Genomic DNA, 24,932 nt, shown 5'->3' with positions numbered 1-24,932 from the left:
CTTCTCGTCTTGCTTTTATGTTCAGGTTGGTCTGGACTTTTAAAATGAACCAGATGTGTTAAAGCTCCACCCACCAACCCCCACCCCATCTTCCGCAGATTTCTGCAGGAATAGAGCTCAAAATGCTTCCAAGATGTGCGCCACATGGTTTTCATTAAGCAACATGAAGTGATTTCAGCTTCATCTATTCTGGTTTGCGTTTCTTGATTTTTGTGGGTGACATGTAGGCAGTTTGATGAAGGGGCAGCCGCGTAGTGACCAAATAACATTAAAGGGGCGTTCTCTATAAACGATGTGAAACTGAAAAACTAAATGTCCAGTTTCCACATTTTCTCTTTATGCCAAAATAAAAAGAATCAGCTCTGTGAATGCTGAAGTCTCGCTGACAGTCACCAGTTTATTGTTTGGCCCCTTTTAAGGAAGCGTGCACATCTGGGTAATTGGCGTAAACTGCTGGTCCGTGCGCGCTCTGGTACATTGCTTCTCATCAGCTTCCTTAGAGAAAGCTTTACAAACTCCTCCTCCTCCTCCTGCTCCCCCCTCCTCTCCCCTCACCGTGCGCTCTGGTCCTCCTCTGCGCGCTCTTGGGTTTCGCCTCGGAGAAACCTCAGACCTCTGGATCGCCAAAACTTCACGAAATCAGTTTAGAGGTGTGGGGCTTGGGGCCGCAGTTGTTTTTTGTCGGGGGTTGGGTGCCGTGGTTTAGTTGTTCTTTCACAGTTTAATCATGGAGACTCTCAGAAGTCTCCTCGCGCTGCTGTGCGTTTTCATGGCTGGAGCGCAACTACAGCAGGACCAACGGCGCAGAGTTGCTGGTAGGTTTGCTGAAAACATCTGGTGCTTTCCAAGCAGATGTTCTAGTGCGATTCTTTTGCACTTGAAGTGTGTTTATTGTGTCGAATGCAATGAAGTCGTTTGTTTGCTGTATTTTGATGCACTAACAACCAAGATGATAGAATCCTAGTCCGCTATCGTTTTACCTAATGGTCATGTGAGGTGTTGGCTGTAAAGCAGACTGATATGTGATGTCAGAGTAGCCGAGAACCTCAGGCCGGCTCCCCCACCGAGGTGACAGGAGTCATAGGACAGGTGTTTGTGCAAACAGCCATGTTATAGATGCAGATAGTCTGCTGAGGTTTCCTACCTGTATGACATGATCAGCCAATGAGATGATCTAATGTTGCTCATTATAATGAGCTGTAGGCCTCTGGTGCTGAAGTAATGACTTCTGCTGGTTTCACCAGTGTTGAAGCTGATTGTTAACACGTTTAGAGAAATCTAAGCAGCTAGAAATCACATTAGTTGGATCATTTTTTCGTTCTTCTTCATTTTTTTTTTTAAATCGTGGGATTATATTTGCTGATCACAGTCATTGATTATCTGCTTTGTGAACAGAGTGTCCTGTTGACCTGTTCTTCGTCCTGGATACATCTGAGAGTGTTGCCCTCAGAAGGACACCGGATTCCTATTATATTGACCAGATCAAAAATTTCGCCAAGGACTTCATAGATCAACTCAAAGACATGTAAGAAACACACACACACACACACACACACACACAAATTACCTTCAGTTCTGGAGGAAGTGTTCAGGTACCAGTAAGGAGCACTGTACAGCATACTCGGATACACTGTGGGCGTGGCTACAGGTGCAGAGTCCTTTTGGCCTACCCACCACACCCACTACTTACAGTGGCTGTAGTTGGGGAAATGTAACATAGAGTAACTTTTAAACACCTGGGCTTAGATTTTTTTAATCAAATGACAGAACTCTGCCAATTACTTTTATATGAAATATAATGGGATGAAAGTGTGAAGCAGAATGAAAAAGAAAAACTTAAAGAAAGCCCTCTGACTATGACTGTGATTGAATCTGCATAGTTCTGGTCCACCCCTGCCTGTCTGTACCATGTTTGATTTTAATACCATTGCTTATCCAGGCGCCACCAGTGTGACCGCATCCTGACATGGAACTCAGGAGCGCTGCACTACAGTGACGAAGTCAAACTGGTGAAGGAGCTGAGTGACTTGAATACCGAACGCAATGCCCTGAAGACAGCCATCGACAACATCGCGTACATCGGCAAGGGCACGTACACCGACTGTGCCATCAAGAGGGGCCTCGCTGAGCTGCTCATTGGGTAATAACAGCACGCGCATAGTTTCATCCTGAAATAATAAAGACGCTGACAACATTTCTGAATGTGTTTGCATACGTGTGTACCTGCTTGCAGGGGTTCCCATTACCATGAGAACAAGTATTTGGTGGTGGTGACTGATGGACATCCTATTACTGGTTACAAAGAGCCATGTGGAGGTGTGCAGGAGGCTGCTAACGAAGCCAAGCTACACGGGGTCAAAGTGTTCGCTGTCGCCATCTCACCTGACCAGGAGGTACAACGCATACACACACATACAGATCATTTATTAAACTTTGCACAAATGAAGCCGTGCATTGCTCAAATACATTTTGGGGGAGTTAAGGTTTGGCGTGTCATTTTCACTAATTAGCTATTATAAGTTAATTTTGATTTCAGAGTTTGATACTTAAATCAGTTTCAGTCTTATTTTCATGGGTTTATACTTACATAGCCATGTGTACATGATAACGGTTATTTGATCTCTGATGAAGACATCTGTTCTAGTTTTTTTAAATTGTGAAATATAAGGGATAAGTCTTATGATTATAAACCAAATCCTGTTTGCAAATGCATTAAGACAGAAATGTCATACTAAGAAGATGTTTTTCTTTGGATGATCTGGTCAACTCAGCTTTCTGATGCCATATGAAGCTAAAGAGCGTAGTCCACTTTTTCTCTTTTTCTCAAGTGTTCAGATAATGAGGTCAGAGTGTTAGCTAAGGCAGCTCTAGGCTCTGCTGGATATCAGTAAAAGCTGAAACTTCTAATATGGCTATATCAGGTTGTAAGCACAGAAGCTCCTCCCACCTGTTTCTGTTTCTGAGCACCAGCCAATAAGATGAAAACAGGCAGTAAGGAGGAGGGAGGGATGCTTAATTTCAGACAGGTCATTGAATTGATGGGTTGTAGGATGACTCGATTAAAGATAAACAAGGCTTGTTTAGACTGTGAATCATGCAAACGTGGAGCAAAAAAAAAAAAAAAGAGCATAAAAGGTCTGCTTTAAAGACAAATCCAGCATAGCTCAAGTGTAAACCCCACAGCACAGTGAAACAGTTTAAGAGACAGTGAATTGAAGAAAATAGAATTCTGGAAAAACAAATTATTATCTTTCCAAATGTTTTTGATTCCACCATGGCTTCTTTAGATTAAACAGATATACAGATTAAACTCTGCATGCACTGTATTGAAAATGCTTTTTTTTAATGTGTTCTGTTCACAGTCAGGTAAAAACAAGTATCATTAATCTTAATACCATGTTATGCCAGGAATCTCTGCATGGTGGATTTCACAATTTTCCTCTACCGGCTAATGTCAGGAAGAACATGTTGGCAGATGTTAATCTTAATCATTCGGATACTAGTGTGGCCAGATCGTAGATAAAGATGTTTGTGTTTGATTTACAGGAAGCCAGGCTGTCTCTCATTGCCACAGACCGCAACTACAGACAGAACTTCACTGCTGCAGATGACCTCAGAACCAGCAAGATGGCAACCATTGAAACCATCATTAACATGATCGTACGTCTCTTCTCTTCTCTTCTCTTCTCTTCTCTTCTCTTCTCTTCTCTTCTCTTCTCTTCTCTTCTCTCTCTCGTCTCTGAACATTGAAACATTTGGATTTCAAACTAACTCCTGGTTTATCTCTTCTTTCCAGACAAATGAAACAAAGGATGTGGTATGTCCAATTATTTATTTATTTATTTTTATTTAGATAAAGTTAACTTCACTGCTTGTTGCATGCTTTGCTGCAGAAGCCGGCCTGGGTTTTCTCATGTTTGGGGCTGAGAAGGCTGGCTAGAAAAAAAAATGTCACCAATAATGTATTTAGTATTTATTTATTTATTGTCATTGTCAAGAACAATGAAATTGCGTTTGGGGCTTCCATACAACCCAAAAAAAAGAAGAAAATAATAAATACCCCTTAAAACCCAAGTGTACATATTTAACCCAGTGTGACTCCAATGCAATAAGACCATCCTTAGCAATAATGTTCGTAGAAATTCAGACAAAGACCTGAGAAACATGACAAAATACAACAATGCAACCCATTCAATATTATTGTACTGTGAGATATGATATCAGATATGATAGTTATCTATTTAAGAAAGAGGGGGGGGGGCAGGAGGGGGAAGAGAATAAAGATATGATGCACCAATGCAGACCAGTTCATTGCTATTAAGAAGTTGGATATGGTTATTGTCCGTGAGAGGGGGGCAGAGAGTTCAGGAGCCTCACAGCCTGTGGATACAGGCTGTTGGCCAGTCTGGATGTTCTGGCCTGTATAGACCTGTACCTTCTCCCTGAGGGCAGCAGATGGAAAAGGTGGCGCGCAGGGTGATGTTGGTCCCGCAGGATACTGTGCACCCTCCTCAGACAGCGAGTGGGGAAGATATTACTGATCTCTGGCAGACTTGTTCCAATAATTCTGCCAGCTTCTTTCACCACCCGCTGGAGTGCTTGCTGATCGGCCTTGGTGCAGCTGGGGAACCACACTAGAAATCCATACGTCAGAACGCTGCTGATGGCACAGTTGTAGAAGTTCAACATCAGAGATCTGGGAATGTGTGCGCTCCGCAGTCTCCTCAGGTAGTAGAGGCGCTGTTGGGCCTTCCGTACAACTGAGGTGATATGGTTGCCCCAGGACAGGTCCTCGGTCACAGTTACCCCCAAGAATTTAAAACTGCTCACCCTCTCCACCGCCTCACTGCCAATGAAGAGAGGCAGATGGTTGTTATGACCCCTCTTCCGGAAATCTACAATGATCTCCTTGGTCTTTTTGGTGTTTAAGACCAAGTTATTGTCGTGGCACCATGACTCTAGTTGTTGCACCTCTGTCCTATAGTTTGTCTCATCATTGTTGGATATAAGTCCGAGCACTGTAGTGTCATCTGCAAACTTAACAATGAGATTGGACGCGCAGGAGGAAATACAGTCATGGGTGAAGAGAGTGTATAGCAGAGGGCTCAGAACACACCCCTGAGGGGCACCGGTGTTGACCACAAGGGTGGAAGAGGTGTTCTTACCCACTCTGACACTCTGTCTACGGTTAGTGAGGAAGTCCACAATCCAGTTGCACAGAGAGGAGTTAAGTCCCAGTTGGTGGAGTTTGGGACGGAGTTTGTATGGCCGGATGGTATTAAAAGCCGAGCTGTAGTCTACAAAGAGGAGCCGTGCATAGGTGTTCCTATGTTCCAAGTGCTTCAGTAATGTGTGCAGCACTGTGGCGATCGCATCCTCGGTTGACCGGTTCTCCCTGTATGCAAACTGGTGCGAGTCCAGGGATGGTGGAAAAGCAGCTCTGATGTGTTTAATGACCAGTCTCTCCAGGCATTTGGCGGGAATGGGAGTGAGTGCCACAGGTCTGAAATTGTTCAGATATGTGACGATGTTCAGCTCTTGTTTGTTCAAACATATTTTTGGCTGAGTAAATATTAAGCACTGTGCTTTTAAAGAAACAGCCTAACATCTTATTTGTATCTGATGAGCTCTGCTGATTCATTTTGAGTCAAAATGCAGTATTTAAAAACCAGGGTTCTCTGCTGTACTCTTTTTTTTTTTTTTTTTTTTGTGCTGCATATTTCAACTCAATTCAGTTTTATTTATACAGCACCAATTTACAACAGTTGCCTCAAGGTCCTTGAGGCAAGTGAACATCTCAGTGAATCTTCACTGAGATGTAAACTTCACTAAACAACTTCACTAAACAGGAAACTAGGAGAGGTCACTGAGGGCACACACTAGATGCTACAGCCACCACATCCAAAAGCTAATTGAGATTACTGCGATTACTATTAAAACTATAATAGCTTGTTTTGTTTTTACCGCTGTGTATGTGAGAGGTTCAGGTGACACCAGAAAACATGGTTTTTTTGTATTTCCAGTGTGATCGCACCCGCCTAACAGCATGTCTTACTTAGATTTGAGCAAAACTAAGTATCCAATCTTCTGTACAGCCATAGACGCACAGACACACTTTTCATTTTTTAAAATCTTTTGTTCTTTTTTTCCAGTGTTGCTCGTTTGACTGCGTTGTAAGTACTACCTTTTTTATTTTATAAGTCACAAGCGTGATTTCTCTTTGGACTATATTTTTGGAGCTAACTTTTGTTTGCCTACAGGCTCCTGGAGGGGACAAAGGACCAGATGGAGAATCTGGCTCTAAGGTGGGATAGCTGTTGGGAAAATTGAGAGATGTAGTTATGTACAGATCTCCAACCGTCCCATTTAAACCTTGTTGACTAACCTCCATCCTCCCCTTCTCTCTACAGGGAGAAATAGGTAGACCAGGGATGCCAGGAGAGAAGGGAGATGTTGGTGATGTGGTAGGTGGCTTCCTCCAATAATAAGCATAAAAAGTATGTGGCATCCAACACTTGGTGCACCTGCTGAAAAAACTGTCCGTTTATCCCATTTCTTTCTTACAGGGCAGGATTGGCGACCCTGGTCCTGTCGGTTACAGTGGAATGAAGGTACAGTGCACTTAATAAAACATGCTGATAGATTGGAGCTGGGATCTAAGGGAGCCTTCATGATATTTTGAAGCAAAGTATTTATTTGTTTTTTAAATTTTCTGCACTATTAAGTAAACTAGAAGGATATTAATCCTGCTCCAAGTAAATTAAGTTTGACTTCTCAAGAGGAGGCAGTCTGGTAACTCTGAGTATGTGTATGTTTGTCTAGTCATGACCGCTGACCTCCAGTCAGTTTTCCCACCTTATCATTCACCTCATCCCCCATGCTGTGTAATAATAATGACGTATGTGTTTCTGTTTCTAGGGAGACCGTGGCCCAAGAGGAGGGAAGGTACTGTCAGATACCCCCAAAATATATATTTTAGTAAGATTCAGTTCTGTGCTTTAATATTCTCGAGTGACTGACTCTGTGTTTGTGTGTTTTCTGCAGGGTGACAGAGGACACAAAGGCTACAAGGTGAGCTAATATTGACTTCTTGTCTTCAGAGAGAGAGGCCGTTGTACCGGCGGTTGCCCTGGAATCTTATGGTTTCCTCTCGCTTTAATTCTTTCTATTCTTTCCATCTGTTCCATCTTCTCAGGGAGACAAAGGTCAAAGGGGAAAGGATGGAATCGACGGACGCAAGGTGAGTAAAGTCCGGCCATCTGATGCGTCCATCTTTCTCCTCTCAGATGTATCCGTTTTTTTAGATGTTTTTGTGTGTTTTCCCCTTTAGGGTGAACCTGGTTTCCCTGGACTTGCTGGCTGTAAAGGCTCTCCTGGACAAGACGTGAGTTTAAATATATACATTGAACCTTTTATGACCTTTAATCGAGCACCATTAACACTCATGGCCAAGTGCAAATGGGAGCTAATCATGAGATCCATGACACTAATTAGAAAAGTTGCAAATGTGCAATCAGATGTGTCGACATTGGGACAAACAGAGTTTATGTTTTGTCTTAATTACACTCCTGAACACTTTAACACACCCTCAGATAAGCCAATGCTGTTTTCAGCGTCTTTGTTTATAGATTAGCCGTTAGCTATTGTGTGCATGCCTAGGAACGTCGCTCTCTTTCTTTTTATTTGGTCCAAACACAAATTCTGCCTGGTATCTCCAGCAGACCACACCATGTGCTCTTTAATCTTTGGCTTAGTTTACATTCTTTTCTGTCAGACTGTTTGGATGAGTCCATATAGCTGTACTGTAAACATACACACATATACATGAGCTTACAAGTACGGCAGCCTCCAAGATGGAGTGTTACCTCAGCTGCTTCTGATCATGCATTGAAACTGTCTCTGTGTTGTGTGTTTCCAGGGCTCGCAGGGAGAGCATGGACCAAAGGGAGACCCTGGCTCTTATGGAATTAAAGGAGAAAAAGTAAGAGAGAAGGAGTTCTGGGTGCTAGAATTTTGTGTGGCCTTTAATGCCCTGTATTAAGGTGCTGTGTGCTCATTCCAGGGAGATCCCGGGAGGGACGGCGAACCAGGACGACCTGGAAACTATGGACCATTGGGCCCAAAGGTGAGTCAGCGTACAGAGAAACACAGAAACGACGAGAGATGACAAAGCAGGAACTTTGATACAGAATTAACCATGTTTGTCGTGACAGGGTGATCCAGGCCCTCGTGGTCCTGACGGGGACAAAGGAGAGCGCGGCGAAGATGTAAGCGATAAAGCTGGATAAAACCAAAAAAAAAAATGAAGTTCATGACTTTCACTGTAGCTTCTATAAGTTTCTGCTATGTTTGCATTTCAGGGATTACCAGGGAATGATGGACCTGCGGGCGAGAAAGTAAATATATTGACTTTAAAATGGTGTTTTTGTGTGTGACAGCTACCAAAATGCACGTTACCGTCTCAAAAATCTCTCGTAGGGGCTACCTGGAGAGAAGGGGGAGCAAGGTTCCCGTGGAAACCGAGGCCCAAGAGGAGAACCGGTAAGTGCTGATAAAAGGTTTAACCCCAGTCCCTCACGGGCCTTCACCAGTTCAGCATTTTCTCCTCAGAAATTCATGGGAAATTCAGTTTGGCACGTGTACAGTATAGTGAGTCCACTGTAACCACACTGACCTTAATAGAACAGTTTTTGTGTAATTCCTCATGTACTCCCACTGAGCTGACTGTTTTTTAAAGCCTGGCTCTGTCTGCGTTCCTTGTCTTTTGTTACTGTCTTGAATGCCTTTAGTCTAATTTATACATTTGTTCTTTTCCTTGCCAGGGGGATCCAGGACCCCGCGGAGAACAAGGGAGGGAGGGCACAACTGGCCCCAACGGCGCCCCCGTAAGACAGAAACACTCACTCAAATATGAGCAACCATGCAGGCATTCGAGCAGGCACGAGCAGTTAGCGGCCCTGCTTACAATGCTGCGTGGTGTAGCACGGCACAGCCCCAACTATAAACCACTCGCTCTTTCTCTGGAATTATCCTTTTTTTCCTTTCGTAGGAACATGTTAGTGGCTGCATGCGCACATGTGAGCAGTTGTGCATATTTCATGTTAAGTGGGGATAAACTGGCCAGGTTTTCCAGAAGTAAGACCTGGCTGTGTCCCCGCAGTGCTGCCCACTCCTCCCTGCTTTAACCCCAACTCCCCTCCTCTTATTCTCCATTTTACTCCTCTTCCTGGGAACATCAACAGTCACTCTTTCCCCTCTGACTCAGTTCTTCTCTCCGTCCTCTCAAGCCAAAGCCTCACCATGGTTTTTCTTAATAAGGCACCAGGCAGTGTAATAATAATAATACGTTACAAGCATCAGCTGCGGCAACCTCCGTGATGTCAGAGCGTTCAATGGCTCTTTTGTGCTTCTGACTGTGCTACTTTCCTTGTCAGTGAACACTAAGGAAATGATTAGTATGGAAAACATGGAATAACGGACAACCGGAATAATGGCATAGCATTACTCTACAGGAGTGTTTAACAGTATTTTTTGTGTGTTAACTAGAATATAAAGAAGTGCTGTGGTGTGTTTGTCTTATTGCTTGAAAGTCCAAAACCTAAATCCAAACCTAAATATCGTATACGGCATTTCAGATTGATCCAGATGTTACCAGATCTTAGCAGTGACTTTTAATTGTTTCACAACATCCTACTGAATAATGTTACAATGCAGAGAACATAATTTCTTTTTTCACTGCTCTCCGGGCGATTATCTGCTCACATAGACACAGCGATGGGAAGAGTTGAGTAAATTGAGAAACTTTTCCTCAGGCAAAGACTCATGGGAAGTGTAGTTGTTAAATAGTGACGCTGTTAAAACTTTATTTTTTTTAAAATCCCCCTTTTTGTTATGTACAGTAAAAGTGTTTAAACAGTTTGTCATTAATGTTGTTGTTTTCCAGGGTGAAGCTGGCAAGCCCGGGCCTCCCGGGTACAGAGGAGATGAAGGCCAAGCCGGATCAGAAGTGAGTCCAACAAAACAAATGTACAGGTTATAATGAAAGTGCAGGAGTGTTTGAAGACTCTGGGAGTTTGTTGTTCCTCCATGAGCGAGAGGCTCCTAAATGAACTGCCCTTTATCTGCCAAAGTTAAAACTGTAATTTTACATGAGAGACTTTTTTGGTCTGCCTTTTTGTTTAAAGTTGACGAACGTTAGAAGCAAACAGAGACTGTCTCATACTTTCATGTCATTTACAAAGTAATAGTAAAGATTTGACTCTGTGTTTTCAGATAGCAAAGGCTAAAGTGCTACAAACCCGCTGATGTAGCTTTAAATCCATAAAAATTTTGTGAGTCAGCTTTGTTTTCATTTGTCATGTCTGTTGGTGGTTTGATGCTCGTTATCACACAATCTAGGCAGTCAGCTTGCCAGAATCTCTGACAGATTGCAGATACTAATAGTTACTGTTAAGCCTTTATATGGGACTGACGTGTCTGTTATTAAAACGGATCAGTGCTCAGTATTACTGTCAGTAAAACAGATGCTGCACTTTTGTTTGTGTTTCTTTTCTGATTAATCAAATTTGGTTTTAGAGCTCACTGAATCACATGATTATTTACTGAATCATCACGAGAGAGGCTGCTATTTACTTTCTGATTTAGAATTTGAACTTCCGTCTGATCCCACTGATGTGATCAGGGAGAGGTTTTTTTTAGGTGTTTTTCAGGTGGAAATTTCAAGAAATAGAACTGGTTCACAGTCTTGGTCCACACATTAACTCAAAGACACACACACACACACACACACACACACACACACACACACACACACACACACACACACACACACACACACACACACACACTCAGTATCTGTCAGCAATATCCAAATGTTTTCATGTTGCATTTCATGTGTTTCTAATCTCATCATTCCTTTCTTCTCTCAGGGACCCAGAGGGCCGAGAGGAATCAAAGGAGCTCCAGGAGACAGAGGCCCTATGGGAGAGAGGGTGAGTGAGAAAGGGGGGAGACAGATGTGTTCTATCGATCATAACTCCGGTCGTGTGTGTGTGCAGATGGATCTGTAAGTGTCTCTCTTTCTTATTTTCAGGGAGCGGATGGTGCTCCAGGAAATGGCACAGAAGGTTGTCATGGTTTCCAGGTAGGTAGTTAGGGCATCTCAAGTGTGGAGCAGCTTTCTCGCTGTAACTATGTATATTTTTGATGCTTATGTGGTTTTATTTTTTAGGGTTATCCTGGGCCCCGTGGAGACCCGGGTGAGCCGGTAGGTTCTTCTTTTTTTTTTTTTACATAGACAGTCAGGGCACTCTTTTTTTTAATTTGAGATCAGATGTTGGGATGCACGTTTGTTAGAGGCAGCGATTAACTGAGCTAAAATTAATGGGCTTTGTTAGCCCTTTTATCATCATTATCATTTAATCATCTGTCTTTGCCAGTGCTCCCATGTAACTGTTTATATCTGCTGTGCATTTATCAGGGTGGCAGGGGGACGCCTGGACCCAAAGGAGATGATGGCGAGCCCGGAGATCCAGGCCCCGATGTAAGTCCAACTCTGACTTCTTTTCCCTTTTTGAGTTGCTACTCGCTCTTGATCTCATTTTATCTTTCCTCCTTTCCTTTCTTGGCGCAGAGAGCTGACAGGATATGAGTCACACGGCTACTATTTTAGATATATTTTCATATCTCCTTATTCATTTGCCGTCTTTTAACACGTCTCATACTACAAAGTGACTTTTTGTCTTTTCTGCTTTTCATTATTTTTTTTCTTCTGTAGTCTAGAAGTATTTTGCTGCTCTTGTTTTTTTGTCTTTCTCCCACACTTTCCTCCTGTTCAGCAGCTGGAAATGCTTTAAGTACTTTTGAACACATTGGGGATGAGGGCTTTGAGCTGATGCAGCTGTGTATATGTTGTTGTCAAGGCTACCAGGAAGTGAGCAGAGACGATGAGGGGACTGCATTACTTTTTTTCTGGAGTGTGTGTGTGTGTGTGTGTGTGTGTGTGTGTGTGTGTGTGTGTGTGTGTGTGTTTGAGAGAGAGAGAGAGAGAGATTATTCCTGGTTCAACTTGGCCGTGTTTACATTTAAATAATTTCACTTCCAGGGTTCGAGTTTCATGGCTTAAAAGTTTCTATCCATACATCGGTGCACCCTGACCTTTTTCTGCAGAACAGTCACACTCTGTGAGCTGTGGATTTACAGTGCCAGATCAGTTTACCACTCATCAAAGCTTTATGTTACTGCAGCCAGAGCAGGATAAGATGCCGTACAATTCACCCAGTCACCCAATATTTTACTAAAATTTGTTTGGTACTGTAGTAATGTTTCAGTAATGTACATGATACATTCACTCTGACAGCAGAGTAATGGGCATATTCTGTTAAATGAATACATGAGGCAACCCAAATTATCTGGTTAGCTTAGCATAAAGCATGAAGACTATAGCTTAACTCAACCCAATGATACTTGTTTGAGGTATGCCAAAAGGGCTGACCTGGTACATAAATCAGCATTCTGCACAAAAGATATATATATATATGAGCTTTTAGAAGTGCTAGTGGGTGCATGCTGTCATTGTAAACCACTTTGAACACACAGGAATTAGTTTAGCAGAATGGGTGCTAAGCTAACCTGTTGTTGCCTGCAGCCTTGTATTTGGACAGTGGTCCAGTGGTGACTGTTCTCTTATCTAGGTTTGGAAAACAAGTCCAGTTAGTTACCAAAATGACGTACCATTTAACAATGGTTTAATTTCCACACCGCACCCTGTATCGGTCCATGACAAAATCGTAGACTAAAAAAACCATAGTTAACATAATTAGATGCCATTTTTTGTATATCTCAGTGAACAGAAAGAAGTTATTATGTTCCACTCATTCTCAGAGGCATGCATGCATTTCTGTTTTCTTCTTATGTCTTTCTCCCTAGACAGTGACTTTCTTGTTTCCACATTCTCAGCTGTTCACAAAAAAGCTTTTTGTTGGATGGTGGAAGGCTGTGAACGGCGTGTGGCTTTCCCACCTATTTAAAGTTGTGGCTAACATACTTTTAAGATCATATCCTGCAAAAGGTATGACAAACAGTTGCATCTGGATGTGATCGCTAAATATAACGCCATAAAATCAAGCCTATGATTTGTCTGGCTGTTTGTGTAACTATGGATGATGTAGTTCATGTTCATTACATCCTAGCATTTGAAGTTGAGCAGTAATTGGAGTCACATGCATTGTGTGCACATGTATGTTGAGATATATGTGCGTGTGTGTGTGTGCGTGTGTGTGCACACGTGTGTGTTCCTATTAAAGGCTCACGTCTGTTGGCATGTGTGTGAAAAAGCCAGATGGTTGGCAGTACCGTCTCCCCAACAGCCCTCATGTCTCCGCTGTATCTGTCCACTGTAGGTAGATGGTTGTGTTGCAGGAGTGCAGATCTGCTGGTTGTGACTTTACACTGTGAGCTAGTCCCTTTTGCTTACACTGCTTCCTGCCTTACATGTCACTCCCAATCAGAAGGTTTCTAGGACAGACATTTGTCCATTAATGATCTGTAATATTTTCATTCACATTGTTTATGAAGTCGTTTTAAAAAAAGAGAGTAAATACACTTTTATCCAAAATGAGCCGTTTAAAGCACACAAGCACCCACTTTAAAACAGTTTCTGCTCTTCTCGTGTGTTTCAAAGATTTTTTTTTTAAATCTTCTTTTATTTTGGTATCTGCTTTCAGTTTTGGATTATTGTGAAATTCATTTCAGCTGCCTGCCGTCATTCTCAAATTTTTAAGTGTGTAAAAGTATCTGTGGGAACATTCAAATTCAACGATGTGATCATTGTCCTAAATCAATTTGTTTACAGTAGCTCTCACAGCGATCAGCTGTGTGTCAGGGTGCAGCAGCTGCAGGGGCTTTGGCTCCTTTAGCCCGCTGCATAGTTAGATAGCTGGCCATGATGAGACATGGCACAGCACTTCAGTGGATTTCTCCAAGATCAGGCAACAAACTCGTGCTTACAATTTCTGAAACTGTGTGTGGAGCAAGCAGGAATGCATTGTCTTTGTATACACAAAAATAAATGACGGTGCTCCACTTTCTCCTTCTCCTCCACTTTTATGATATGAACTACCACACTCGGAGACAAAACTCTTCTGAAGTTTTACATTTATTACTTATTTCCATAGTCAAGCACAGAGTCATAAAAAAAGTAAACAAATGAACACACACACACTAATCAGGTTGTTTTGCAGTCAGGTAATCACTTATACAGTAAGTCAGTATGAAGGTTTTAGTTGGACTCTGGATCTAAAAAGTGTGTGCCACTGCAGCTGTTTCCAGTTTAGACAAAACTATGAGCTGTGGTTATTGTTTAGCAGTGCTTTGCCACACAGCATTGCACGTTCATTGTGATTAGTGTGTAAATCAACTTAGTTTCTTTAAATAGCTTTTCATCCTGTAATTTGAAAAGATTTACAATCATTTATTTCAAAAGAGAAAAACAAACCAAAGGTGTGACCCTTTCTTTTAATCTCCATTCATTTTCTCTTTTTTGACAGAATAACGAACCAGGGCCTCTAGGACCAAAAGGGGCCAAAGGTCACAGAGGGCCCGAGGGCAGGCCGGTAAGAATGACATGGAGTGTGCACGTATGTTTGTGGTGTATGAATGTGTAAAACATAGATTCATGGGCAATGCTGACATATTTTTTCTGTTAATGTTATTTGTGCACTTGATTAGTTAATTCATTAAAACATTAATTCTTCTTAATAGGAAAGAAATACAGACTTAGCAGGCCTTTAAGAAAGTGAGCTAACAAGAGCACAGCCAGCTTTCAACTCTGTCCATTTCCATGTTTCAGACAGACACCACAACACCAAACCACATGCTAAGAGATGGAAAAACAATCATTCCTATGTTTCCTTAAACCTTAAACTTTGTGGTGTTGCTTCATGTGAAAATATAAACAAAGCTTAATCTAAATATGACATTAATCTAAATGATCGCACGCTCTCTGAGAGGAACCACTGAAAAGTTTGCGTCATGTGCTCCGAGTGCTGTTCTTCTCTACAATTAACGGCTGTCTCTCTCCCTCGCTCTCTTTTCCTGTCTTTCTCATTCTGTAATGTGTGTGTGCTAGTCTGGTGTCTTTTACGCAGAAACGAGTGCCCTTAAACAGAGCTTTAATGTCGGCTAAAACATAACAGATGGTTTTCCTACAGTCGAGAGAAGAAAAAAAAACGACTCCCAAAATTCTGTGGCAGTGAACTTTTGGACGTTTCAGATGTTTGCAGAACGACAGTGGCGAGCATGAAATGTGTGGGCGCGGATTGTGGGTTCAGTCATGGTGAGAACCTTGCGTACAGTCAGAGGAGTAACGTCTTTTTCAAAGAAGCCCCCCATATTTTTTAATTCCAACTAAAACACAAAAACTTTCCTCTGTCATCTTGAAGCCAGACCAGATAGACCTTTGGACAGATTTTTAAAACAAAAAACAAAACAAAAAAAACATAGACATTTTTCAGGAGGATGAATCACTCAAGTCTCCCTATCTCCTTTTCAGGGACCACCAGGGCCTCCCGGACCACCAGGAGCCGATGTGAGTATCAAGATAAAAATTGAAGCAATCCAATTAATGTGAGCCTTCGCCCTCAATTTAGCCGTAGCACCAGAGTGCTAACACACTTAATTCCCCCTTGAGGCTGTGCAAGTTTTGCATCTGCAACTGATACTGTATGTTCAGTCCAAAGCCACACAACCAATTTCCTGAACACAAAACCCCAAGCCGCTCACTGACTTCTAAGTAAAATATCACGTAGTCATGTTTTCATTTTCTTCTCCTTTGGAGCGGCTCAAAAGCAGTCAGGGAGCTGGCTGTGTGTCGTGTTTGTATATTATGTAATGTGATGTAGGTCTGCGGCCATATTGTAATGTATCCTCTGCCTCTCTCTTCAGGATTGTGAAATTCTGGATATCATTATGAAGCTCTGCTGTAAGTTCAAGACTTAACGGTTTGCCTTCTTGAACACCCACTCACAGAATTTAAATTCTTTATGTTAAAGTTTTCTCTGTCATTCATATGTATGTATATATATATACATTACAGTTACAGTGGTGAGTGCGAATGTTAAACATTGCAGATGTTTCAGATAATGAGGTCAGCATATGTACAAGTAATCCCTGTGAGCCAAAAGTTAAGACCTCAGATTGTCAGTTTCAGTCTTGGTTTGTATGATGTCATAAACAGGGGATCTCCCTAATGTGGTCATCTCAGGCAAAGAGCTCTGACTAAGAGAACAGAAGACCTGCTGTTTGAAGCTTCTGGTTGTCAGGATCACCCAGTCAGAAAAAAGGATGGCTTAAAGTCTAACTAAAAACACATGTATAGCCTCTTCGATTAAAAACGAACGTCATCCATTTAAATCTGATTTTTAAAAAGTCTCAGTGCAGTCTGGGTAGTGATGTTGAACAGTTGGAACAGTCTTGGACTTTACATTAAGATAAACAGGGAATTATTCTGTTTATCCTTTTCAATTTGAACCTGATTGTACTGTAACTGAGGAGGAAACCATACTGGGTATTAGTCAAACTGGACATCCATATCCAGCACTAATTTTCCTTGAGAGACCCATCCCAGTATAGGATCTAATCCCCTCCACCATGATAAGGTGATGTTTTACAGAGGGGAATTTAGAAACCTACTGTGAAAAAGTAGGTTTGTGAAAAACTGTGAAAATTGAGGAACCTAGACTTCAGTGGGGTTCAGTGTCATGTAGACTGGGCAACTTTCTCGACTGGAGGGCTGTCTAGGTTGATACACCAACGCAAAGCTGCATGGAACTCAACAATAGTGCCTCTGGTTTATCAAACTGGGGTGATGTTTCTTCTTTTTAAGAAGGGAAAACAAGGTTGTGGTCCAACTTTAGCAGAATCAGCAAACCTCAGCTCTCTGGGATGTTCTTTGTTAGGGTGCTTTTGGGAGAGTCTGTCCATTGGTCGACCCTCAGATCCACGAGGAACAATTTGATTTTCATCCTGGTTGTTGAACATATGACCAACTCCTTTTCTTCTCAAGGATATTGCATGTATTTTATAGACAATAAAATAATAAGATATCCCTCAGTGTGTCCTCTGGGATTGCTTTAGTAGTATGAAGTGTCTGCCCTGCTGTCATGGGCCATTCTGTGCCTGTACAACCTTAGTAACAGCTTGGTTTGCATTGCCAAAGGTAAGAACCAGCAGGGTTGCACACAGATTTTAGTTATAAATTTTATGGATAGGCAATTTTTAGTTATTGTCAAGCAGAGAAGGGTTTCTGGTTTTGTGGCCTCGGGATCTCCTCTGCTTTTGCAGTTTATAGCCCAGTGTGAAACAGCAGGAATGAGAATTAGCATTTCCAAGCCTGAGGCCATGGTTCTCAGCTGGAAAAGAGTAGAGTGCTCATTCCAGGTCACAAAGGAGTTGCTGCTCAGGTATCTCAGGGAAATGGACAGATGGATTGGTGTAGCATCAGGAGTGGTGCAGAGTGCTGCCACCACATCATTGCTTAGGCTACTGCAAAGATGAGGCAGTCCAAATCTCTGCTTAGACTGCTGACCCTGTGTCCCAGACCCTGAAAAGTGTTGGAAAATGAATGAATGGATGTTGCTCCACTAACAGTGTTTAACAAAATAAGCATCTACTGATGTAATATAGTCCTCTACCATCATTCCTTTTAAAAAAAAATCCAAATAAACTTTGTGTTTAAACAGTTATATATGGTCCACAAACATCTGTTTATGCACATCTGCTGGCCATCATAGGTCTGCATCTGAAATATTCTTAAGAGCTTGAAAAAAAGAACACAACTGAACTTAGAGACGCTTCTTCATCACTAAAAACGAAAGGTGGAGAGTCTCAGGTATTTAATGTCTACTGAAGGTTGTCTCTTTTGGAAATGATCCTGAGAGCTGTTGTTCTGCTACTTGACCTGCTACTGACTATTGGTTAATACCATCAGCGGTGTTTAAGACTGAAACTACTGTGAGACCCTGCCCTCCTCTGTCATGTGACCTATTGATGTCACTTGAGGTGAGGTGGGGGGTTGAAGCAACAGTGAAGGGATCTCAAGACAGTGGCTACAATGTAGCAATGGACATAGGTGGCCTCCTTTACTGGTTTTACAAACCATCTGTCTACTCGGTCCAAAATATGAACATTGTCATTGTCCTTTAAGTACAAGTGTACACCTGAGGGTTGTGCTGTTGAATGATGAGAGGTGAAACGTTTTGACAAGCTAAAGAAGTTAAGACAAGCTCTTAAGGCTGCCATGACCTGGATGATGGACAGACATCTGACATACTGGTCTTAGTTGGAGGTTGCTGGTCACTTATGGACTGCTGAGCTGATTGAACTGGCAGGTTGTCATCTTCCTATTTGAACTGGGTCATGACCAAACGTTTGCTTTCGGAGGTTGTAAGTGTTGGATGTATTGGACGGTTTTGTGCCTAGCATGAGAGGATTTTATATTTACCATTGTTGACTTGAAGTCCAAAACCATTGATTCCTTTTGATTTATTCATTGTTCATAACCAGCTGCGCCATTTGGTATATTCATCCCATCAATGCAGCAAAAGTATCATAAGAGAAGTGCTCAAAACACAGCCACAGTCCTTTGGGAAGGTGCCACAAGCATTTTCCTGCTCATTTCTCGTTTCTTCACAACAGGAAAGATGTTAAGGCTAATATCGCTTCCTTTGTTTCCTTTCAACTGGAAATGAAAGCCAGATGCAGAGCAGTGTGGCACAGAAACTTGTAATAATAGCGTTTGAGTTTAGATCATCAGCCCAGAGAAAAAGTAACAGCAGCTTTCATTAGGTCATAATATGGAGTAAACATTGAGGATTGTTTCACTTTTTTTCACAGAGTATTTCAGGTATTTTAAGCTAGTGCTTTAATAGAAGATGGCATTTATTGCATTTTGAGAGCTTCAAGTTTTTAGTTTAAGAAAAGAACAGCTAAAACTGAACCAAAGCAAAGCTTACACAGTCTTAAAATACAAATATGGTGCAGGAAATTGATATAATAGGGCCACTTTAAACAGTTGGCCTTCTTTAGCTCAGTGCTAGGCTAACCCTAATGAAAACCGAAGCAGATTGTATCATGATACATTTATTTCTGCATTTCATTAACTTTGATTTGTGGTTTTTTTCCCCCATGCTCTTCTAATCACCCCCAGCTTGTTGTGGTGAGTTTGGAGTCATTGCCTATATTGTTCTCCACTGTCTGTAGCTACTTTGACGATTAGCCTTTATGAAATTATTCATGTGTGTGTCTCCAGAGTGTAAGTGTGCACCAGTGGACCTGGCGTTCATCGTGGACAGCTCAGAGAGTATCGGTTCTACAAACTTTGCTCTTGCCAAAGACTTTATCATCACAGTCATTGACAGGCTGATAAAAGACCAGCAAGTAAAGGTAACATCCTCCTTTAATTTATCCTCTGTTTTGACAGCATTGCATTTCATATTCTTCACCTTTTTCCTAATCTCTACCACCATCTGTCAGCCACATGCTTGACCTTTGTGGGATTTGTTGTTTATTTAAAATCATTCCAAGAATGGTGCTAAAGCTATTTTTCAGAGATGTTACGAAATGCTCGCCTCGAGAGCAAACCTCAAAATAGAAAAGTGTGAATGAAAGATATTCTCTTGGGTTTGGAACATGCTTTTATGTCTCTCCAGTGACTCTCCTCTCCCAGTTTGGTTGCAATTAGTCAGGATGGGTGGGACACAGAAATGTTGACAGAGGAAAACACACACAGACCAAAACACACAGTCACCATGCAGTGCTTTGGGTTTTTTTCTTTCCAGTTTGCTGTCGACGAGTCCACAGTGAGTGTTGTCCAGTACAGTGGATCAAGAGCCCAAGAAGCTGTCAGACTATCCTCAAGCCTCACCGAATTCAAACAGTGAGTTCACACACGCGTGCGGCAGGAGTCTCTGGCTTTCTTTGTTCTTTATAAATGTACTTTAAGAATTTTGCAGTGCAGTAAAAAATGAGAGAAGGGTAGCATTGCAGATGTTTACGCTGATAACACAAACATTATGCAGGAGCAGGTAATAGATAATAGGTATTGATTTTTCAATAACCGGACATGAACATGGAGAGTTTCCTGTATAACTTAGATTTCTAACTAACAAGGCTGCTCATTCTCTTTCTCTTGATAATATTTTCTTTAAAGTTATAAGACATTTTGGGGTCAACTTGAAAGAAATAGATGCAAACTATAATAGTATATTTCAAATCCCCATATACCAGGATTATTCCCTAAATTCTGCCAATATAAACAAAAGCAGTGGATATTTAAGTCGTTTTTAAAGCGTTTTTAAAGATAATATTAGAAAGTTTGACGAGCAGGTCAGAAGTCCAAAGTAACGTCCCCTGTATGCCTTTATGATGCTCTCAATACAAACAATGGCAATAATGGACAATGAGGGACTTTTCTACCCTAAAAAAACAGCACTATAGATCTGATCAGAAATAGATCTGTCGCTATTAAGTTAAATACACTCTAAGTGGTAATTACTTATCTGGAAACAGAAATGACTGTTTAAATGTATAAAATGAAAGAACCTTTGAATACAGCATGTTGTATATTTTGCCTTATGTTTCAATGCTAAGCACGTTTTCTTTGTGTGTGTGTGTGTGTGTGTGTGTGTGTGTGTGTGTGTGTGTGTGTGTGTGTGTGTGTGTGTGTGTGTGTGTGTGTGTGTGTAGGGCAGTGAGAGACATGAAGTGGCTAGCTGAGGCCACGTACACAGGCGAGGCCCTTGATTTTGCTTTGAGCAACACAATCAGTGTCATGAGGAAAGAGAACAAAGTCGTTCTCGTTCTCACTGATGGACGCTCTGATATCGACAGAGACAAGACCCCCCTCAACATACTCTGTGGTAAAGGCCTCCAGGCAAGTGTGACACACTTTGAAACACACACTGTAGAAGGTTGAATCACATCCCTGTACAGGCAACCCTAAAAGGTCCCTGCTTCATCTCTAGGTTGGTGGTTTAGGAGTAAAGGACTACTCAGGCCGTGAGCCCAACCAAGAGCAGCTCGACGACGTGGTGTGTAAGAGCGACCCCAAACCAGGCTTTTCCTTCGTGCTGGATAACTTTGCTGAACTTCTCGACGACAACTTCCTGCAGAACCTTACAGACAGAATCTGTAAAGGTACAGCACAGCTCCACATATTTAAATAACCTATGAATGCACTCCTTATCTAGTTATTAGTGTTGTTTTAGCAACACCATATTCACGATATACAGCGATATCCAGGCGTCTGTGTCAGTTGTGGTAACAGAGAAACATTAAAGACTTCTTTGTAGTAACAAAACAACACGCCAGTATCTGATCTTGCAGTTATTTAACCAGCTGGAAACAGTAATTTGGAAATAAACTGACTTATCTTGTGCTTTCTGTTACAGAGAAGAAATGCCCAGACTACAGATGTCCCAGTAAGTCTGATATTATTTTCCAATACACAGTTACACTGGGTTGTATTATATTTGTACTATTTTACTGGGTTTGACAATGTCTTACATCCCTCATTCAGAAATCAGTTGTTCAAAGCTATTTTTCTATAGCACCTTTCATGCAGGTTAGTGCAGGTCAAAGTGCTTCACAACTGTCAAAAAGACATAATAAGGAGGAACAAATAAATTATATAATAAATTAATATGCAGCAGACAAGAAATAAATCTAAATTTGAAATGGCCTATAGGTATGATAAGAGTAAGTCAAATAAAGCTTAAATCAATTTAAAAATAGATATTAAAATATTACATTAAAAATGTAAAAATAAAAATAATCACAAATAAAATAGCAACAAAAATACAAAGTTAAAGATATAGTTAAAAACATAGAAAGTTATTTTAAAAAATCAAATAAAAATATGCGACATCAGTAGGACATGTAAGAAAACCCCAAATCCAATCTTTTCAGCATAAAAGATTTGATTTAAATTTCTTTTTAGAGATTTCAAAAACCTTCTGTTGCTCTTGGGTGCTGCTGCTGTTTTAGCGATGTGGGTAAAACCTCATGGCTGCCTCTAAACATTTTCTTCCTCCACACTGGAACAAGAAAAAGACCTGAAATACTTTATATGCCATCAGCACGTGAGACATAGATACTGGAATAAGGCCACGAGGTGGTTTAAAAACAAGTAAAATGATTTTGAATTCACTACTGACAGGCAGCCAGTATAGACTTCAGAATCAATATAATCTTTCTCTTATCTCCAAATAAATGATCTAACTTCTGCTGATGTAACACATTTTAAGTCGACCAGCTAGCAGGGCATTACAATTATCCAGCTTTGTTGGCATAAAAGCATGTTATCAGTTTCTTTGTGTTACTCAGACTTAGAAAAGGTCGAACAGTTTAAAGCAGAAGGAAGGAGACTCAGTGACAGACCCCACATGAGCTCTGACGTTCAGATCAGAGTCAGCCCTCCTACCTCTATGTTTTGTGCTTAGTGGCTAGAGGTAACTCTGAACGAATTCCCTTTTTCTGTTTCTGTCTCTAAGCTTTAGGCTAAAATTTAATTTTAGTTACTTCTGCCTCTGCCTCACCTTTTCTATATTATTTTAAGGATTGTTTGAAAAAAATACATCTCAACACAGTCAGTGAACGAAAGTCGAAAAAACCCCAAACCAACAATAAATTAGAATCTGGATGTTAAAGACATCATAAATAAATGCTGTGTTTCTCTCTCCTGTGTTGGAAATCTCTGACCAGATGTGTTGTGTGTATTATTTCTGCTTATATTGCAGTCGAGTTTCCTCAAAGTACCGATATTTTGGTGATGATGGACAGCTCGGCCAGCGTAGGCCAGAAGAACTTTGAAATAAGCAAAACCTTTGCCCAACACTTGGCTGATCGCTTCCTGAACGCAAACAGGTCGCTTGGTGCCCAGATTAGAGTGGGTGTGGGCCAGTATAGTCGGAATGCTCGCTTGGACGCGCCGCTGAATCACAATCTGACGGTGTTGTCTGAGGAAATTAAAGCAGCTACCTTCCAAAACGATGGCACCAGCGTGACCCAGGCCTTGGAGTTTGCAATCAGGACTTTAGCCTCCCGCGGGGATGGATCAGCAGGCAGTAAGAAGCTGGTGCTCTTCTCTGACGGCAGGTCTCAGGGCGTCACCCAGCCTGTCCTGGAGAAGCGTGTTCGCGAGGTGGCGGATGCTGGTATTGAGCTCTATGTCATCTCAGCTGGCACCCAGGTCAGCGAGGCTAACCTGCGCACTCTGGTGAGCAGAGGACGGCTGGCCGACATCACATACGCTCAGCGCCATCTGTTCCGTCTCCCAGACTACCCGTCTCTGCTCCGTGGGGTCTTTTACCAAACCGTCTCCCGCAGGGTGTCCATGCCCTGAATGGGGATACACCATACAACAGGACTAATACGCTTTACATTTTTAGTCCAATGAATATTCAGTCTCACTCATTTACAGTACACTGTGTTTAAAAAAGAAAAGAAAGTCGCAAAATGACTAATGATTGTGTGGCAGAAAAAATGTAAATTTCTTCAAAAATTACCCAGAAACCTTTTTTTTTTTTTTACCCCAACTTGATCCTCCAAGGCAGACCATGTTAGGCTGTGTACAAACCCCGGTGCCTTCGCTGAGATCATAACCAAACGAAGGTATTTGACCTAAACCTCCCACTTTTAGAAATTTCTGCCTTGGAGGTAAAGTTCAGGGTAAAAAAGTGCCAAATAAATGGGTAACTCCGGTCCTGGAGAGCCATCAGTATTAGCACGTGTCTATTTCTAGCTTTCATCTGCATTAGGCTGATTTCTACTCAGGTATCCCTGTATCACTGTCAGCTCTGACTTCAGCTTTAAACAAGGCTCTTTGAAACAGCACTTACTTGCCTCTCCAGGACCGGACCTCCTGCCCTTTCAAGGATTGTGTTTAGAGTCTAATGTGGATTCTTTTTTCTTATTTTCATTATAACTCTAGCCACTCTTTCAAGTGGTGTCAGATCTGTTGTGTGACAGTAACGCAAAATGAAGTGACCAATCACAGCTGTGAACTGATTTATTTTAAACTCCACCTCCATGATCTTTAAGTGTTAACTTAGTCCACAATTGGAGAAAACTCACACTGTTCATTATGTCAAAGTTATATTAAATCACCAAAACAGGATGTGACATCAGATAGGCTTATGTAGAAAGCCTGCTTCACCAGAACTCCACAGCTCGACCTTACCTGTGTGGTTCTGTCTGTGAGTATGTGTGAACCCTCTCAGTGTGTGGACATCATTTACATGTGAATGTGTGTTTTACACAGAGCCTCGGGGCGTTGGTCCATAAACAGCTGTGCTATGGTCGCTGGTTCAAATAATAGAGTAATGATAAAAAACTGTTCTTTATTGTCTGTGGAGCAGAAAAGCCTCAGTTTCACACACACATACGCTTACATGCATACATTGGTTCAGTGACCTTGGAATCTGCCATGGTGGAAACCTTGAAAATAAACATGGCACTTCTCACACCTACCCACACACAGAAAAATACACACAGGTTTTTAGATCACCTTAAGTGGAAGTTCAAAGGTGTTGTTATCTTCATTGGCTCAGAGTCACTGAGCTGTTGTTGTTATCTGTGGTGCTACTAGTTTCAGTGTATTAGCCTCTACCCTTTTTGTTAAAGAAGATATTTTTACCGTGGGGATGCACAGCCGCAGTAGTTTCATAAGAGCTCCTTCAATAAAGGTTGCTGCACCTAAGTGTGATTGTTTTTGTCCTGTACACACACACTCGCAAAGGTAGTTTACAAAGATCCATTCACACATGTTCATGTACCTCTACTGACAATTCTTTGGTTCAGATTAAAACACTGAGGAGAAAAAAAGAATTTTTACATCTCTCAGGTAGTGTTATAAAACAATGCATACATTTACATTG

At 41.6% G+C, this 24,932-nt stretch overlaps 1 protein-coding gene across 1 annotated transcript; it reads left to right on the top strand.

Annotated features, from left to right (window-relative positions):
• The first annotated feature begins 536 nt into the window (after positions 1-536).
• On the top strand, positions 537-24,754 carry col6a1 (collagen, type VI, alpha 1). The gene is made up of 35 exons (XM_086271125.1): positions 537-815; positions 1,396-1,525; positions 1,940-2,140; positions 2,234-2,393; positions 3,547-3,660; positions 3,797-3,817; positions 6,153-6,173; positions 6,261-6,305; positions 6,411-6,464; positions 6,567-6,611; positions 6,919-6,945; positions 7,045-7,071; positions 7,196-7,240; positions 7,331-7,384; positions 7,919-7,981; positions 8,063-8,125; positions 8,214-8,267; positions 8,361-8,396; positions 8,479-8,541; positions 8,823-8,885; positions 9,944-10,006; positions 10,929-10,991; positions 11,093-11,143; positions 11,231-11,266; positions 11,480-11,542; positions 14,547-14,612; positions 15,551-15,586; positions 15,943-15,979; positions 19,205-19,213; positions 19,307-19,440; positions 19,836-19,933; positions 20,743-20,929; positions 21,021-21,192; positions 21,447-21,476; positions 22,794-24,754. Exons 1-35 carry the CDS (start codon positions 728-730, stop codon positions 23,396-23,398), a joined length of 3,024 nt encoding a protein of 1,007 aa, XP_086127251.1. The 5' UTR covers positions 537-727; the 3' UTR covers positions 23,399-24,754.
• Positions 24,755-24,932: the final 178 nt, after the last annotated feature.

This window comes from Aulonocara sp. 'chitande type north' Nkhata Bay, linkage group LG18 (assembly GCF_057382095.1).
Source record: "Aulonocara sp. 'chitande type north' Nkhata Bay isolate Kocher_YH1m ecotype deep benthic linkage group LG18, A_spYH_male_GT1.1, whole genome shotgun sequence".
Classification (NCBI taxonomy): Eukaryota; Metazoa; Chordata; class Actinopteri; order Cichliformes; family Cichlidae; genus Aulonocara; species Aulonocara sp. 'chitande type north' Nkhata Bay.
This window is presented reverse-complemented; position numbering and strand designations above follow the sequence as displayed.